The 15,601-nt window shown below is 41.5% G+C and overlaps 1 protein-coding gene across 4 annotated transcripts in view; it reads left to right on the top strand.

Annotated features, from left to right (window-relative positions):
* ehbp1 (EH domain binding protein 1) overlaps window positions 1-15,601 on the top strand; it is a 163,563-nt gene that overhangs the window by 92,115 nt on the left and 55,847 nt on the right. For all 4 annotated transcript variants that reach the window (XM_004553474.4, XM_004553475.4, XM_004553473.4 and 1 more), the window contains 3 exons: window positions 3,326-4,144; window positions 5,391-5,432; window positions 6,528-6,674. In XM_004553474.4, coding sequence (XP_004553531.2) covers window positions 3,326-4,144; window positions 5,391-5,432; window positions 6,528-6,674 — 1,008 coding nt within the window. The remainder of the gene's footprint in view (window positions 1-3,325; window positions 4,145-5,390; window positions 5,433-6,527; window positions 6,675-15,601) is intronic.

The following is a 15,601-nucleotide window of genomic DNA, read 5'->3' on the forward strand; positions in this document are numbered from 1 at the left end:
TACACACCTCTGGAGTGGGGGTCGCAAGTTCAATCCCCGCCATGCTAAAAACCAGCCCTGGAGTGGCGCAGCTACGTTTGCAGCCTGTCTGGGTGACATAAAAGTGGCTCAAGCCATCTTTTTTACTCCCTATAACTGTTTCAGCCCACTATGAGTATGCATGATTATGGTTATATTTACTGTTTTTAAAATTTAAAAGCTAAACATGCGTTTTAAAAGTTATTTTAAAAAGTAATTTTCAGCAAGAAATAAGTGAGAGAGAGGTACATTGTTATTTCTGGCATCTCTGTTTTGGTAGTTTTGTTGTATTGCCACTTTAATTTTTTACTTTACTGGAGATGCTGTACTGTGTCACAGACTGCAGGCTACCACCTTTGAACACCATCCTCTTAAAAACAACAGGGCTTTGCTGAGTAGTCATCATTGTCTCAGTACGATACGACCAATACTTTTCAAACTGTAAGAGAAGATATAAGAAGAATAAAGCATGACACTAAGGTCGAAAAGACTGTAGCGCATGTCAAGACTAACATCGACCCTGAAACAAAACCCAGTTCGAGAGCCTCCCCCGACCTCCTCCTCATGCAGCTCTCACTTTCTCCCACTCTCACGCTTTCCTTTCTCTCATTCTTTCATTCTGTACCTATTGAGCAGCAAAGTTGTCGCTCTCTTTCACAGCCTACCCTGGGCAAGAGGGGAACAATGCAAGCACACTTTGCTCCCCTGAATACGTGTTAGAAACCCAATCAGGCCCTCTTATTCGTCATATTCTTTTCTCTTTTTTCTTTCACAGTCCTGTCAGGGAAAAGGGACGGGGGGGGGCTCGCAGCAAAGGCAAACCCCTCTCTGTTCTCCCTTTTCTTTTTTTCCCGCCGTCTCTTCTTTTTTTCCTGCTTTGTTTTTGTGTACATGCACTCACATGCACCTCATTTTCCTGTGTGAGTATAGTTATTCTACCCATGGTTAGTTTTTTAAATCAGTAGAAATAAAACAAACAGGTAAGAGTGGAAAAACAGTCCTTCTACCAATTGATTGTAAATTGAGAAATGCCTCAGGTATATGAACTCTACAAAAGCATGCATACATGCCATAGTTACATCGTAAACCATGTACTTTTAACATCTCTTAAAGGAAAACCGGCTGTACAGGAGCATCAAGGAAGTAGCCACTGTGATGTCAATGAGTGATTTGTGATTGCCTCAAGTTAATCCCTTTGTTTTTATTTTTTTGTATTTTTGACAACCAGAAGTGACCTTTTTTAGATGAACTTGTCTGTAGAAGACACCAAAGACACTGTGAGGTCCACCTGTGTCACCATACCTGTCTGTGAAATTGGTCTTGCCCCTGATAATTCAGACTTTTGGTCTTAATGCAACTGAAACACGCAAGTTATAAAATAAAACAAAAAAAAACCCCTCATCTGCAGTTTTTGTAAAGTGGGAAATTTGCTATAGAAAGACTGCATTGTACCAGGCTGTAAACATGCTTATATCTGTGACTAAAATTAGGAATTTTAACACAACATCTACCTGGCTTTTGGGTCCAGCCTGCTGTTGTCATTAGAGAAACATCAGTTTTTTTCCGTCCTGGCTTCATTTTTAGCCCCTGCGGTTGCAGCTTGGTTAGAATCCACTTTTTCCCTCTTATAAAAACACCTCAGTATATATAGGACGTGGTTTGACAGACTTGAGAGCAATTTCTGAGTTGTTAAGATAAGATAAGATAAGATAAGATAAGATAAGATAGAACTTTATTAATCCCTCGGGTGGGTTCCTCTGGGAAATTCGACTTCCAAAAAAGCACAGCACCGACAGAAGTTACAGAGTTATACACACACACATATATATAAATACAGAGACAATATAAATAAAATATACGAAGGGGATAAATAGAATAAATAGGAATAAAAATAAAAATACAAGTGAATTGCACATTTCAAGTATTGAGTCTATTGCACCGTTGACTATTTACAAAAGTATTGCACAAAAGGTATTGCACAGTGAGGTGAAGAGGCACTACAGCTTAGTTGTTCCCTCCTTTGTCCTCCTGTTTCCCCTCCCTCTCCCCACCAGAGAGGAGTTAAACAGTCTGATGGCGTGTGGGACAAAGGAGTTTTTAAGTCTGTTAGTTCTTGTCTTTGGGAGAAGCAACCTGTCACTGAACAGACTCTTGTTCCATGCATAGTCACTACATAGGCACCTCTAACTACTGATACAGTATGATTTAGTAACCAGGCCAAAAATATGACAGAGACCACACAATTCAGAAAAGAGCTTTGAGGTTTTCTCCTAGTAGGCTTTCAAGGTGTAAAGAGTTAACCAACAGCTCAGTAGTAGAAAGGCCCCATGTGAGAGTAGTGCAGGTGCACATTTTTATCCAGGGAAAAACCCACTGGATTTTTTCCACACTAGTGAGAGTGGGTATGAAGCAGACTATCTCCTGCTGTGTGCTACATGTGAGAAAAGCCAACTTTGGACCGTATCCCGACCTGCTTCTTACGATATTGTCCAGAATAAAAGTGAAAAAATGTCTCTAGAGGCTAGTTTCACAAGAAATTGGAGACTGAAGAAGCAGGAAAGAACTCAAAATTGTAAATAGTTAAGCAGGCTCTTCAACCATCAAGGAGGGTTTGGTGGAAATCGTGGGGGTTGATAGACTGAGCAGATCAACAGAGGCAGTGAAACAAACGGGTGCAGCAACAGGTTGGAATTAGATCAACACTATCAAGCAGGCCAGATACAAGCTGCGATACCTGAGAGAGATGGATGACGAGGTTGTGTGTGCGCAGGAATGGAGGCTGTGTGTTTGTGTGCTGTTAATCTATTTATTTACCTGTCATTGGCTGCGATAATGGTTTTCATCCCTTCTCTCTGTGTCTCTCTGTCTCAGTCTATCTTGTGATGGGGGATTGGTTTTTCGTGTGTCGCTTGATAATCACACCTGTATTTTCTCATCAGACTCTAATCAGACCAATTACACGCGTGACGGAGAGCGTGGGCATGTTGATGCAGGGGAGCGATAAAGACACACACATACACACTCACAGACACTTCGGGATTAAGCTCTCTGTCTTGGGGTATCTACGTCCCTTATCGGGGACAACCATCCCTGACGTGGCCTGTCAGCAGGCATGCCAAAAGTGTCGCTCACGCACAAACGCATGCGAACACACTTAGGTCATGTATGCAATGCACCAAATATAATCTATGTCTAAAAAAGAAAGCATGCCTCTCCTGTCTTGCTATTTACCCTTTGATCCCTCTCTGCCCTCGTTGTGATGAAGAATACTCTGAAAGTCTGTCTATTCTCGTACTTGTTTCGATAGGCATATGACGGCTTCGCCAGCCTCGGCATCTCTCGTCTCCTGGAGCCATCCGATATGGTGCTGCTGGCCATTCCTGACAAACTAACAGTAATGACCTACCTGTATCAGATCCGGGCCCATTTCTCTGGCGAGGAGCTCAATGTGGTGCAGATAGAGGCCAACAGCAACCGCAGCACCTACAAAGTGGGTGACTTTGAGACTGATACAAATGCATCAATAGACCAGGACAAGTTCTACGCTGAACTGAACGATGTGCAGCCCCGCAAGGCTGACTCTCAGGCTGCTGTTTCTGCCAGCGGTGCCACCACTGAATCTAACACAGCTGAAGCTACTGAGGGAGAGGTGAACGAGCAAGGTTTGAAGGCCGAGGTAGGAGCAGTTTCGGCCGGCTTGTCGACTCCAGCGCTGTCACAGTCCTCGCTTCCTGTCCCATCACCGCGCACAGTATTAGTTTCCACAGCAACAAACTCAACCTATGTGATGGCGTCAGGCTCTGAGGACAGGGGAAATCTACAGAAAGCAAACACTTTAGACCTTAGTGAGTTACCACAGCGAGTGGAGATGGAGATGGAGAAGGAAAGGCAAAACAAGGATGAACCAGGAGAGCAGAGAGGAGAGGGAGCTCCCGAACCAGCGTCCCCTACCAGGAGAGGAGCTACTTTGTCCCACTCGCCACCCCATCCGAAACTGGGCTTCTCCTACAACAGGGATGCCGACCTCATCAAGAAAAAGAGGGCAAGCCTGCGTCACTCAGAGTCTGAGCCTGCATCAGATACCAGCTCTTCTCCAGTGAATCATACAGATGCCCCAGTCAAACAGGTAAATACACATGAAGCCTAACATTTCATACTTTATTAACACACTGTAGTGTTTCCTGAATATTGTAAATATATGACGTTGGAAAGTAATCAACTAAATTACACACGTCTAATCTTGAGTCCAGTGCCTTAAAACACCTCTGGGTCAGTCTGTATGATCTGGACTAATTCTAACTGCTTAATGCAGGTATTAAGATTCTGACAGCGTTTGCGTGCAGATTCCTGCTTTTCCCCCTAAATGAATTGTTCTCATTTTTATCCTTGCACCCTGAATTTGATTGAAACTTTCACAGCTACATCAGTCAAAGACAGAGGATACGGTGAACATTCATTCCCTTCTGACGCTCGCTAAGCTTCAAATCCCGACCTCGTTGATGCGGTTGCAGAGATGACCGTACTGAAACTCTCCCGTTCTGCATTAGATGTTGTCGTCACCTGTCTTGTAGCCGAGAACCAGACGCGTCTGGGCCGAGCCTTTAACACGTGGCAACTATGAAAGGCACTGGGAGAACCCCCTGCTTTGACATTTCATTATATTTTTCATTATATTTCTCATCCCTGCAGTTGATGGCAGTCGCACCGTGACTGCTCAGGCGTGGCGATGCTTTGCACCGAGCACACATCATCTCGTCTCTCACACACGCCCTGTGACACACACCTGTATGTGCGTGTGTGTGCACAATCACACTGAATGCACTGCTGTCTGCGTTGGTTAACCCCAGATTACTGCTTGTTGTTTACAAGTCGAAAGGTCACAGGGCAAGCGGGGGGCTATGACAGTCATGACATCCCATTTTGATCTGCTTTTATCTAGTTAGCAGGATGTATCCAGGCCAGATTTGGGGTAATATTGCTAAATGTAAAAGCTCTGCTTACAATACACCCAGAATTACCTTGCAGATAAAATTCTGACTTCAGTGTGTGGTTTGCTTATTTGCCAAAGCCGTCATGCTCTCCACACAAATGGACCCAGACAGGGCTATGAGCCCAGGTTCCCCTCAGAGGGTGCATATCATAGGGAACATACCTGCTCCTGGATTAGAAAAGCATAGGGCTGAATTAATCCCCCACTTGCTGCATGTCCAGTAAAGAAATGTGAAAGCCGCTTGTGTGATAGTTTGCGGCTGAAGATAAACACATCACTCACCATTCTAAACAACATTATTGGTTTCATTCTTCTGGGGAAATGCTTTGAAAATTAGGAGTGCCTCTTTGACCACTGCAGTCATGATTTATTTTCTTTTTAGGAGCCACGACCTGCCCCTGTGTCGAGCCCCCCAGCTGAGAAGGTGAGTATGGTTTAAAAGAAATGGATTGTTTTAGTACTTCAGACCTTGATTAGCAAGTGGTAAATTATAAGGAGAAGCTACCTTACATAGGAAGTGGCCGCAGTCTTGAGCAATAGGGCAAAAACACGGACAGTTGGAGATCCAAAGGCTGAGTAGTCATTCCTGTTATACTTCTTTAAAGTCCGCTTAAAGTCAACTGCCTGGGTCCATGCATAGGTGGTGTATTTTGATATAAATTCTCAGTGAACAAGTCCAGGCAGTCACAAAAACTAAGCAGGCCGGTTGGCATCAGCATGGACCTTTGCGCTTCCCAGGTAGACCCTAGCGGACTCGTGGATGCGAAAAGTATGCAACCTCTTTTTATCTTCTGTGACTTATTACCCAGGTGATATACTAGGTATGGATACCAAAGATGATTTCATTTTTATATCATTAAGAAGTTAGATTTAAAAAAGCTATATATTATTATACAACATTCCAGGATTTTTTCCTCTATCTGGCATGCATGTTTATGCCGCATTGGCAACCACCAATTGCTAGAGAAAAAATGGTTACTCCACATTTGGTTGGCGAGTGATTGCTGGAGGCTGTCGCACTTCAAACCTCCTTGCAGTTTGTTTGGTCACTAGCGGTTTATGACAGTTGTCACTGGTTTGCCTGGAAGACACTGACTTTTAAAACGTAAAAAGCTGAAGTTGACCCATTTGAAACCTGTTATTTTAGTGGTAATGCACAACAAAGTTTCACTACCGCTCTGTGGTAGAGACAAGTTTGCAGACAAGTCAACATCCTCCATGAAAATCAAAGTTGACCACGTCAATCTGCTAGCATCCAAAGAAATCACAAGGTTTTTAGTGCAACACCCTCTTTGCAACCAGTTTCAACTATGGGGAACCTGCAACCTCCAGCAATCACTCACCAATCAACCCTGGAGGTTGCCAGGGGGTCACCGGTCTGTAGGTCTGTGTGATTGAGGTCTGGCTGAAGAAAGCTTACCTTATTTATGGCACAATGTGATTACAATGAACCCTTCCCAGTCTCAGTTACAATAGCTTTAGTTTTCTGAGTGTATCCTCTCTCTTTTCACATGTGTAGAAGGTCCTCTCTCGTCAGGAGGAGTTGAAGGAGAGAGCCAGACTCCTCTTGGAGCAGGCCCGCAGAGATGCTGCGATGAAAGCCGGCAGCAAATACATCTCCAACTCAGCTGCAGCTGCACCAAACAGAGCTGCAGGTGTCTGTGATGTAAGTCCAAGCCTTCCTTTTTGTCTGTGTGGGATTGGAGGTGTTGGTATTGTCCACTTAAAAGAATGAAATTGTCTCTGTTCTTCCATCATTCTGGTAGAGTTTGATCTTCGTTTCATCTGCCCAAAGAATGTTTTTCCAGAACTGTGCTGGGTTTTTTTTTAATGTTTCTTTTTTACTGTAGTCCAATCTGGACTGTCTGGTCTTGAGGCGTATGACTGGCTTGCACCTTGCAGTGAACCCTCTGTATTTACTTTCATGCAGTCTTCTTTTTATGGTAGACTTGGATATCGATAAATCTTCTTCCTGGAGAGTGTTGTTCACTTGGTTGGCTGTTGTGAAGGGTTTCCCTTCACCATGGAAATGATTCTGTGATCATCCACCACTGTTGTTTTCCATGGACGTCCAGATCTTTTTGCGTTGCTGAGTTCACCAGTGCTTTATTTCTTTCTCAGGACATACCAAACTGTCACTCCTAATATTTTAGCAGTTTCTCAGATGTTTTTTTTTCTGTTTTCGCAGCTGAAGAATAGCCTGTTTCTCCTGCATGGAGAGCAAAATCTTCCAAATGCAAGCACCTCACGCAAAATCAACTCCAGACTTTTTTTCTGCTTAACTGATAATGACATAACGAAGGAGTTTCGTCACTTGCACATGAAATAACCTTTGAGTCAAAGTACTCCAATTAAAAACTGAGCGGCACAACTCCTAAGAAAGCTGCCCATCTACACATTAGGCCATGACCATTATGTAACCATTACTGGAATATGTTTAAATGAACAGGTAAAAAAAAAAAAAAAAAAACTTGTCAGTGTCCAAATATATATGGACATAACTGTAGATGTGGACATTGTATCTAAGAAAGGCCCTGAGAGTCAGGATGAGGTCTGTGTAGTGAGTAAAAGCTTGCTTGAATATGAGTTTTGTTGTATGGCATCACGTCAGTGTGCAGGGAAAGCTAATAGGGTGACCCCACACCTCCTCAACTTATTCAGCGCCCTCATGTCACTTCCACAGTCTCTCTATTTGCTGCTCACTGCGCTTCCAACATGCTGGAAAAGCTTGTCCAAACTGTCTCATCCTGTGGCAGCCCACTTTGGTGAACACTTTAAGGAAAGGCTTTGAGAAGGAGAGAAGACTTTTCCTTATTAACTTCTGCTGAGACTCACTTACACTCTGGTGTGTGGAACATGTCAGTGTGGAAAGCTCAAATATGGATGGACTTCTTCGCTCTCTCCTCTCACCATGAACATGTCTCCCCCTCTCTCTCGTGCTCTCTCTCTCTCTACTCAGACTCTCTCTTTGGTCATCTTGACTCTGCACAATTTTTATGACATCCCCCACCAATTTTGCTGCCCCCTCACTTTACCCTGAACACTGAGTAAATGTTGTACACAAACACCTGTCAGCAAAAGTACATTCATGGTAAAAAAAAAAGAAAGAAAAAAAGAAGGGGGCCAGAAATCGCTGTAGCGAAGCAAACTAGACTAGAGAAGATGCGAGTGAAATTGCCAGCTCTGAACTGAGCACGCTCCACTGAACATAATATACTCGGAGGAGGGGGCACACTGATGAACCAGGAGTTACCCTGGGAAAGCACTGTGGTCAAATCCTCCGTTATGTTTCCAAATATTTCAGAGAAAAGGAAAGGGGGAGGGTTAAGAAAAAAATATGGTCTTGTGAGAATTGTGATGACAAGGGATTTGAGGGTAAAATGAAATAAATACCTTTTGGTAATGAAATATCTAAAAGGCAGCAGCCGCATGCCCCCTGCGTTTGCTCCCTGAGTCCTTAAAGAGAAATATGCCCTTGAATTAGATGTTTTTAAAGTGTGTATGTGTGTGTTGTCAGTGTTTGTTCATGTTTGTGCGCCGGCCACAGGAATAACCAGTTCGGCATAATCTGAGGAAATAAACGAGGACCTTCCAAGGACTGGGAGCCGTTAAAAGTCTTCAGTGGAAGAAAGCAAATTAAAAGAGTTTTTCAAAGCTGTTGCAGTGCTGATATATTTCCTTAGCCACAAAAAAAGGTCCTCTTCTGTCCCTTGTTGTCTGGCAAGATGGCGGACTTCACTTAGATTAGCTCCTTAAAGTAGGCAAACCCACCCCTCCACTCTTTCTCTCTCTCCTCCTTATTTCCTCACTCATTTCCAAGGACAATTGGTTAATAACCCCTAAACACACACTTACTTACACATACACACACACACACTCCTCTGCATAAAAAAGGAAGGGAAGCAAGAGGGGTGGGAGGGAGATATTGAATTGTTTACACTTTTTTTAATAGAAAACATTGATCAAAGGAATACGACTGGCCTCGAGGCCAATGTGCTGATAATTGTTAGTGATTCAGATTAGATTACTTGATGTCTTGTTTTGATTAGCATGAGTGTGTGTGTGTCTGTGTTATCAGCTGGAGAGGCCCAAGCTTTTCCCATTTAACTCTCCATCTGTCTAAGTAGGTGCTTTGTGGTTTAGCATGCATAGGGTATAATTTAATTCAGCTAAAGCAGGCTTCGTTCTTCAAGGGAAACGGCTAATGTGAGGGAAAGGTGGGGCTTACATTAGCTGCTTTAGCGTATAGCTTTCAAAGCACAAACGACAAATGAGTCATCAGGTGTCATCTTTTAACTGAAATCATGTCGTACACAAAGCTGCAGGTGTCAGGATTTTTATATGATAATGCAGTTCTCTTTTATCGAAAAACTGATACTCCAGAAAACTCATAGTTTTAGTGCTAATTATATTACACTGGTCAGCAGTATTTCAGGAGTTGTCTTCAGAGATAAAATGAGCTATTACTTATTTTGTCTGCCAGCTCTAAAGAAGTTAGAAGTTAAAATGGCTCATTTTTCTGGCATTTTTAAGAGATTTAATTTTTCCTGTTTTTACACTTGTGCACTGATTAGATCAAAAAAAGATCAACTCAGGTGAGATTTAATATAGAAATTTAAAAAATCAAAGCTTATTCAGCTGCTGGGCCAGGCCAAAATGTTGTCTAAGTGGGATGGTGTGAAACAGTGATTAATTGGAGATTGATTACCCAGAGTGTTATGACATACATCTCAAATGTTAAAAAAAAGCAATCGTTATTTACTATTTAACACTGTAGGACATCCCTTTGAGTGTTGAGACTAGTTATGCTACTTAGGTTTTAGGTTTGAAACCTTCTTTCCCCACAGCTAACACTAAATGTGACAGAAACCTCAGAAACATATACAAACTGATACATGATCAAGCTCAGCTATACTAGCTATCTGTACTAAAATCAGGTCTTCATCTATTCATGTGAACATAGCACGAACAATGTGTTAGACACTTGTTTGCTGTGTGTGTGTGTGTGTGTGTGTGTGTGTGTGTGTGTGTGTGTGTGTGTGTGTGTGTGTGTGTGTGTGTGTGTGTGTGTGTGTGTGTGTGTGTGTGTGTGTGTGTGTGTAGCCCTGTTCTCCTGACCTATGCTCTCCCTCCTGCCATCCCTAATTGTAGCCCACAGTCACTGCTTCTTTCATCTAAGGTCACAGGTTCCTCTCTTTCTCCCTGCCTTCTCAGTCTTTCTCTCTCCTCCTCACTCCATTTCTCTTTCATGTCAGATTTTTGACTTCGAGCCCCAGTTCTTTCCTTTCCCATCTCTTTATTTATCTTTGTCTGTCCTCTCTCTGTAGTCTTTGATGGATGACCAGTACTACTAATTGTTCTGTGCTCACCAGCGTTGGCCTCACCACCTCCTCCTCCTCCTCATAGGTGGCCTTCACAACATATCAGTAGTCACTGGTGCAGATGTCTTGTAATGTTGTAATGTCACCACCCCCTACCTAAGCAGTAGCCAAATGGGTGTGACAAAGTGGGTGAGAAGACCATTTGTCTACATTCTTAGTTAACATTCTTGTTTTGATTTAACCATATTTCACATGTAATCTGCAATAGGCAAACATCTACTATCCCGGGTTTGTTTATGTTCTGCACTTTTACAGATTATATAATATAACATCTTGGTTTAAATCAATTCATGCAAGTTTGTTAAGTTAACATGTTATTTATTTCAACTGTTAATTTGTATTGTTTGAACTTATCTTTACCTACCTGTCTTCCAGAAGCAAAAGGAGGAAATGTAGTTCTACTTCCTGCTTTATACCTTCTGGGTTCATCTGAGGTCACAGGAAGAGACCAAGGGCAGGAGGGGAAGAATTCTTATAATTTAATAAAGTTGATTTTAAAGGGTTTATAAAGAAATAGATTTAATGTTGTGATATGTATTGATTACACCAGAGTTTATGTTGCCAGTCAAGAGGAGTAGTAGAGGATGAATATAATCATGTTCATCTCACCTACCTACTGAATGGAATAGTCCAGAGGAGAAAGTGTTTGATTAAGGGGACTATTTAAGCAGACGAACTCAGGTGTTTCAGAAGAAGGGTTCAGGTCAGTGTAGCTGTGTGCAGTTTGACCTTAATTTCCGTTGATTTAAGTTCAGTTATGTTTATTTGAATTGAGTTTATTATAGAGTTGAGTTTCTTATTTGTTTCTTTGTAAATATTCTTGGGCCACAGAATGGTGAATAAATCACTTGCTACACTGGACAGCATCAGTCTCCTGCACTTCTTTGACCGCTTAAGTCGAGTCCTACCACAATGGGTAATTAATGAGCTTTCCTAAAAATATCTAGACTTTTTTTTTGTCCTTAGTCCTGACATCCCCAGTTTTGGTTTTAGTCTTTCTTTTGCTCTTTGGACTTTCCCACTGTTATTCTTTTAATAGGAGGTGTGTGTGTGCGTGTCTCTGTGTGTCTGTTCACTTCAGGTCTTCTCATCCATTAGCAGATGAGAACAGTAATTTCACACCGGCCTGGCCAGGCTAATTATCAGGATCCACACTTGGTTTGGGGAGAAGTGTGTGTGCATGTGGACCCACAAAGCAAAATGTGCAACTATGTGTGTTCCTTTGCAGAAAACTGTAAAGCAGAAATTTGTGTGTGTGTATGTGTGCAGATTTGTAGCACCTGTGCATATTTGAACGTCTTTTTTTTATTTTGTGTGTGTGTCTTTGAGTATGTGTGTGCTTTGCTTGTGGAATGCGTTCAAGAGTGCACGCAAATGCCTCGGTGTTTTCCAGGTAAGAGAGTTTCCCTGCTCACTGACTCGTTGTGATTCCTATAATTGGGTCCCGTTTGATTTTTGCCGACCAGCACCCCAACCACCTCTTCCTCCCCTTCTTCCCCCATCACCCCCCTTATTCCTCTTCCTTCTCCTCAGCAGTGGAGAGGACTCCTGGGTCTCTGCTGTTGTGACCTGTGGGTGTTGTCACTCACTCCCATCTGCTGTCTGTCCTCTCATTCTGACTCGTCTGTCATGTCCTCCTTTCTTTCTGAATTAGATTTCATTCTGTTTTAAATTGGGGACCAAAACAAAGCCCTCTGGCTGTACTGTGATGTATGTAAAAAAAAATGAAATTATTATTATTCAAAAAAAACAAAAAAAAAAAACAATAAAGAAAATATCCAAGAGCCATTAAAAAGGTTACCTTTTACCCAAGGCCCTCTGACTGAACCTTGTGTAAAAGTCCCTTTAAAAGAAAAACACATTGTGTGTTATTTATTTAATTTCATATATTTCATTATAACAGGTTAGTATTTTGTCTTTCCTTCCTCCATTTATTTTGACATTTGGGACCAAAACAAAGCCTTCTGGCTGAACATTGTCATTTTTAGGAACCTTTTCAAATGCCGAACATGGAAGTTGTGTGTGAGTTCTTCCTGTTTTATTTTGGAAGCATTACATTCAGGTCCTCACGAGTGGCCCATTATAACAGGTCCCTTCTTTTTACATAAACTAAAATAATCCTGAAAAAATAATCTTAGTCCTCACATATTCTGATTTCGGTTTTGTTCTCATGGATTTGACCATTGAAAATCCAACCAGTAAAGGGTTGTCTGTGCAGCAGAAAGAGGAAAGAAATGTCTGTTTTGAAAATGCAAATATGGCCATATGCACTCTCCTTTTTTGTCCACACTTTATGTTCACACACTGTTCTTTACTCCCCTCCTCCTCCATCTACTCTCCTTTTCAGCTTTCTCCCACCAGTAATAGTTTTTCTCCAGGTCTCATTTTAATGTGGCTGCAGTGCCTTTCTTCTCCCAGTGCTCATTTTTATCCCCTCTTCTCTTCTTCCTCTTCTTCCTTCCCTCACCCCCTCCTTTCTTCTTCTTGTTCTCTGTCCTTTTTGAAGAATCTGCCCCTAATGAAACTAAATAGTTTGGTGGGGAGTTTCTTTGGACTATGTGTGCGTGCTTGTCTTGGAGTGTGTGGGTATGTGTCATGGCCGAATTGGCTGGAGTGGAGATCAAAGGCAGTCTCTAAATCGAGTGTGTGCGTGCGTGTGTGTTAACGAGCAAGAGAAAGACAGCTCTCTGAATTGCATCACAAGAGCTGATCAAGCCATCAGAGAAGAAAGCGGTAACTCACTTACACTTACATACCTCTCCTGAACACATGTACCTCTCCTCCTTTCTCTCTTTGTTATATTGTTCACGTTTGACCAAGTGGAAGTGTCAAATGTTTTTCATGTCCATCCTCTAACACTGGTGTTTTGCCTTTTTTACTTTCTCCCTCGTTTTGTTCTGCTTTATGAATAAAATACCGAGAACAAAGTATCAAGTTTAGAGAACGTTTAAAAATTGATGCAAAACAAAGGCATTGTGACTCAACAATGATGTGATCTTGGTCACAATGCAGAATGGTTATGTAGGATGCATCATGATGTCTGCGTAACTCAAGAAAAAAATAGACTCAAAGTCAAAAAGGACCTGCATATTTGTTCAATGGTCCGTTTCAACAGTATAGTTATGACACTTAATTTTATGCATAGGCCTAGCCAATGTCTGCTGGCTCCAGCTCCCTGGCTCAGGACAGTTAAAACAATCAGGCCTCTAAAATCACTTCACTCAGAGTTTTTATGAAGGTAAAATCTATCCATTGAAGCCCATTTTCTTTTTGTAAAGATGAAAGCGTATATATAAATGCTGTTAAGTCGATCCTTTTAAAATGAGAGTCTGTGGAGTTTGGTTTGGTTTTTAACAATAACAAACTCGTTTAGTAAACAAAGAAAGAAAGAACAATGCAATAAACAAAATATTCTAAATAAATGAAATAACAATTAAGACCAGAAATTAAAGTGAACTTTTTCAGTCGGAGGAAGTCTGAAACATGGAAGCCTTAGTGATACACAAAGGATATTAAAGAGAAACTGATCTGACTTTTTTAATGCATCATTTGAAGTATTTGGAACAGTACTGAGGAAAATTAATCAGTTGATTAATGAAAAAAATTATCTGGTACGAATGGGTTTGTCAGACATGGTACAATGACCTGTTACAAACTGCTTGCATTGTATTTTAACAGCTATTTTGACTAACAACTGTTATCACTGGACCTGCACAAACACACCAGTCTATCTGGAATAAGCTATAGTGCCTCAGTGAATGTCTCCGCCTTAACCCCGGCACTTTCGAGAACTTTCTCAGGAAGCAGTAGTGGAACTAACACAGGCCATAACTTCTAAAGTGAGTTCTGTTTTCTTCAAAAGGGGGCAGGGAGTTGATCTCATGTTCTCCGTTTCTCTATTACTATGTCCCTCCGCCGCCTCCTCTCTCACCCCCTTCACCTTTTTTGTCTCTCTCTCCCCAGCAATTATCCTGTCTATTTAAAGGGCAGAACCTTCCCATCATACTCGTCTGTCAGAACGACAATCTGCTCTGACTTTTGTGTGCATGTCCCCACTCAACCTGTTCTACCTGTCCTACTGTACAAGTGTCCTTTGTTAAGTATACACACCGGCTTACACACTGTGCTGAGGGCAAATTGTTAATTCAACTATGGAACCACAGTTAAACAGAACTTCAAAAGTCAAACACACTAACGTATTTGCTCATTATTAAAAAATCAGCTGAATTTTAAACGCACACCTTTGTTCTTCTGCCACATACTCAGTACTTCAAAACAATATTCTGTCGTATACAAACCATATGAATTTGTTTTTCATGCAAAATGTCTCCTGTGTCATTCACACATGATTCCACTGCTGCTTCAACTGTTAACAAGTAAGAGATACCAAAAAGATTTTGCACATACAGTATGTATAAACAAAAACTAGATTTTTATATTCTCGAACCACAGATCATTTTGGCTCTGTACACCACCACGGCGGATTTTTAATCAGACAATTAAGGTATGATTGAAATTCAGACTTTTCGCTTCAATTCAAGACATTTACCAAAAGTACTGCTTTTTTATACATAGCCCACCACTTTCAAGGGCTCAAAAGTAATTGAACAAGCAGGTTGATGGCCAGGTGGGCTCGTTCCCGCATTCACTATTTAATGACACATGAAGAAGATATAATATCTGAATTGATTCCACTTTTGAACTTACAGTTCATTGCGCTTTTCTAGATCTCTCAATGAGGACTAGAAATGTCAGTGCAAGTTAGGGGGAGTTCGTAAGTATGAAAAAGACAAAATAAACTCATCAGAGAGACAGTAAAAACGTGAGGAGGAGACAAATCAATAATCTGGTACTTTCTCAAAAACAGGGAATACACTGGCCAGCTAAGAGACACCCCAAGTCCTGAGAGACCACAGAAGACAACAAAAGTTCATGATAAGAAAAAATACTTCACAACATCTAACTAAGTCAAGAACACTTTTGACATTGTCAAAGTCTTAAATCAAGAGATGCCTTCATGAATGCATATAGAGAGGATTTAAAACAAGATTTAAACTACTAGTTACACTCGAGGCTAAGAAGGGCAAAAACAGCTTAAAGAGACCGCACAGTTCTGAGTAATCGTCAAACAGATGAAACCAGGATGAACTTGTAACAGAATGATGTCAAGAGAAACATATGGAGGAGGAGAGAAATGGCTCATGATCATGAT

Source organism: Maylandia zebra, linkage group LG13 (assembly GCF_041146795.1).
Source record: "Maylandia zebra isolate NMK-2024a linkage group LG13, Mzebra_GT3a, whole genome shotgun sequence".
NCBI classification, from domain to species: Eukaryota; Metazoa; Chordata; class Actinopteri; order Cichliformes; family Cichlidae; genus Maylandia; species Maylandia zebra.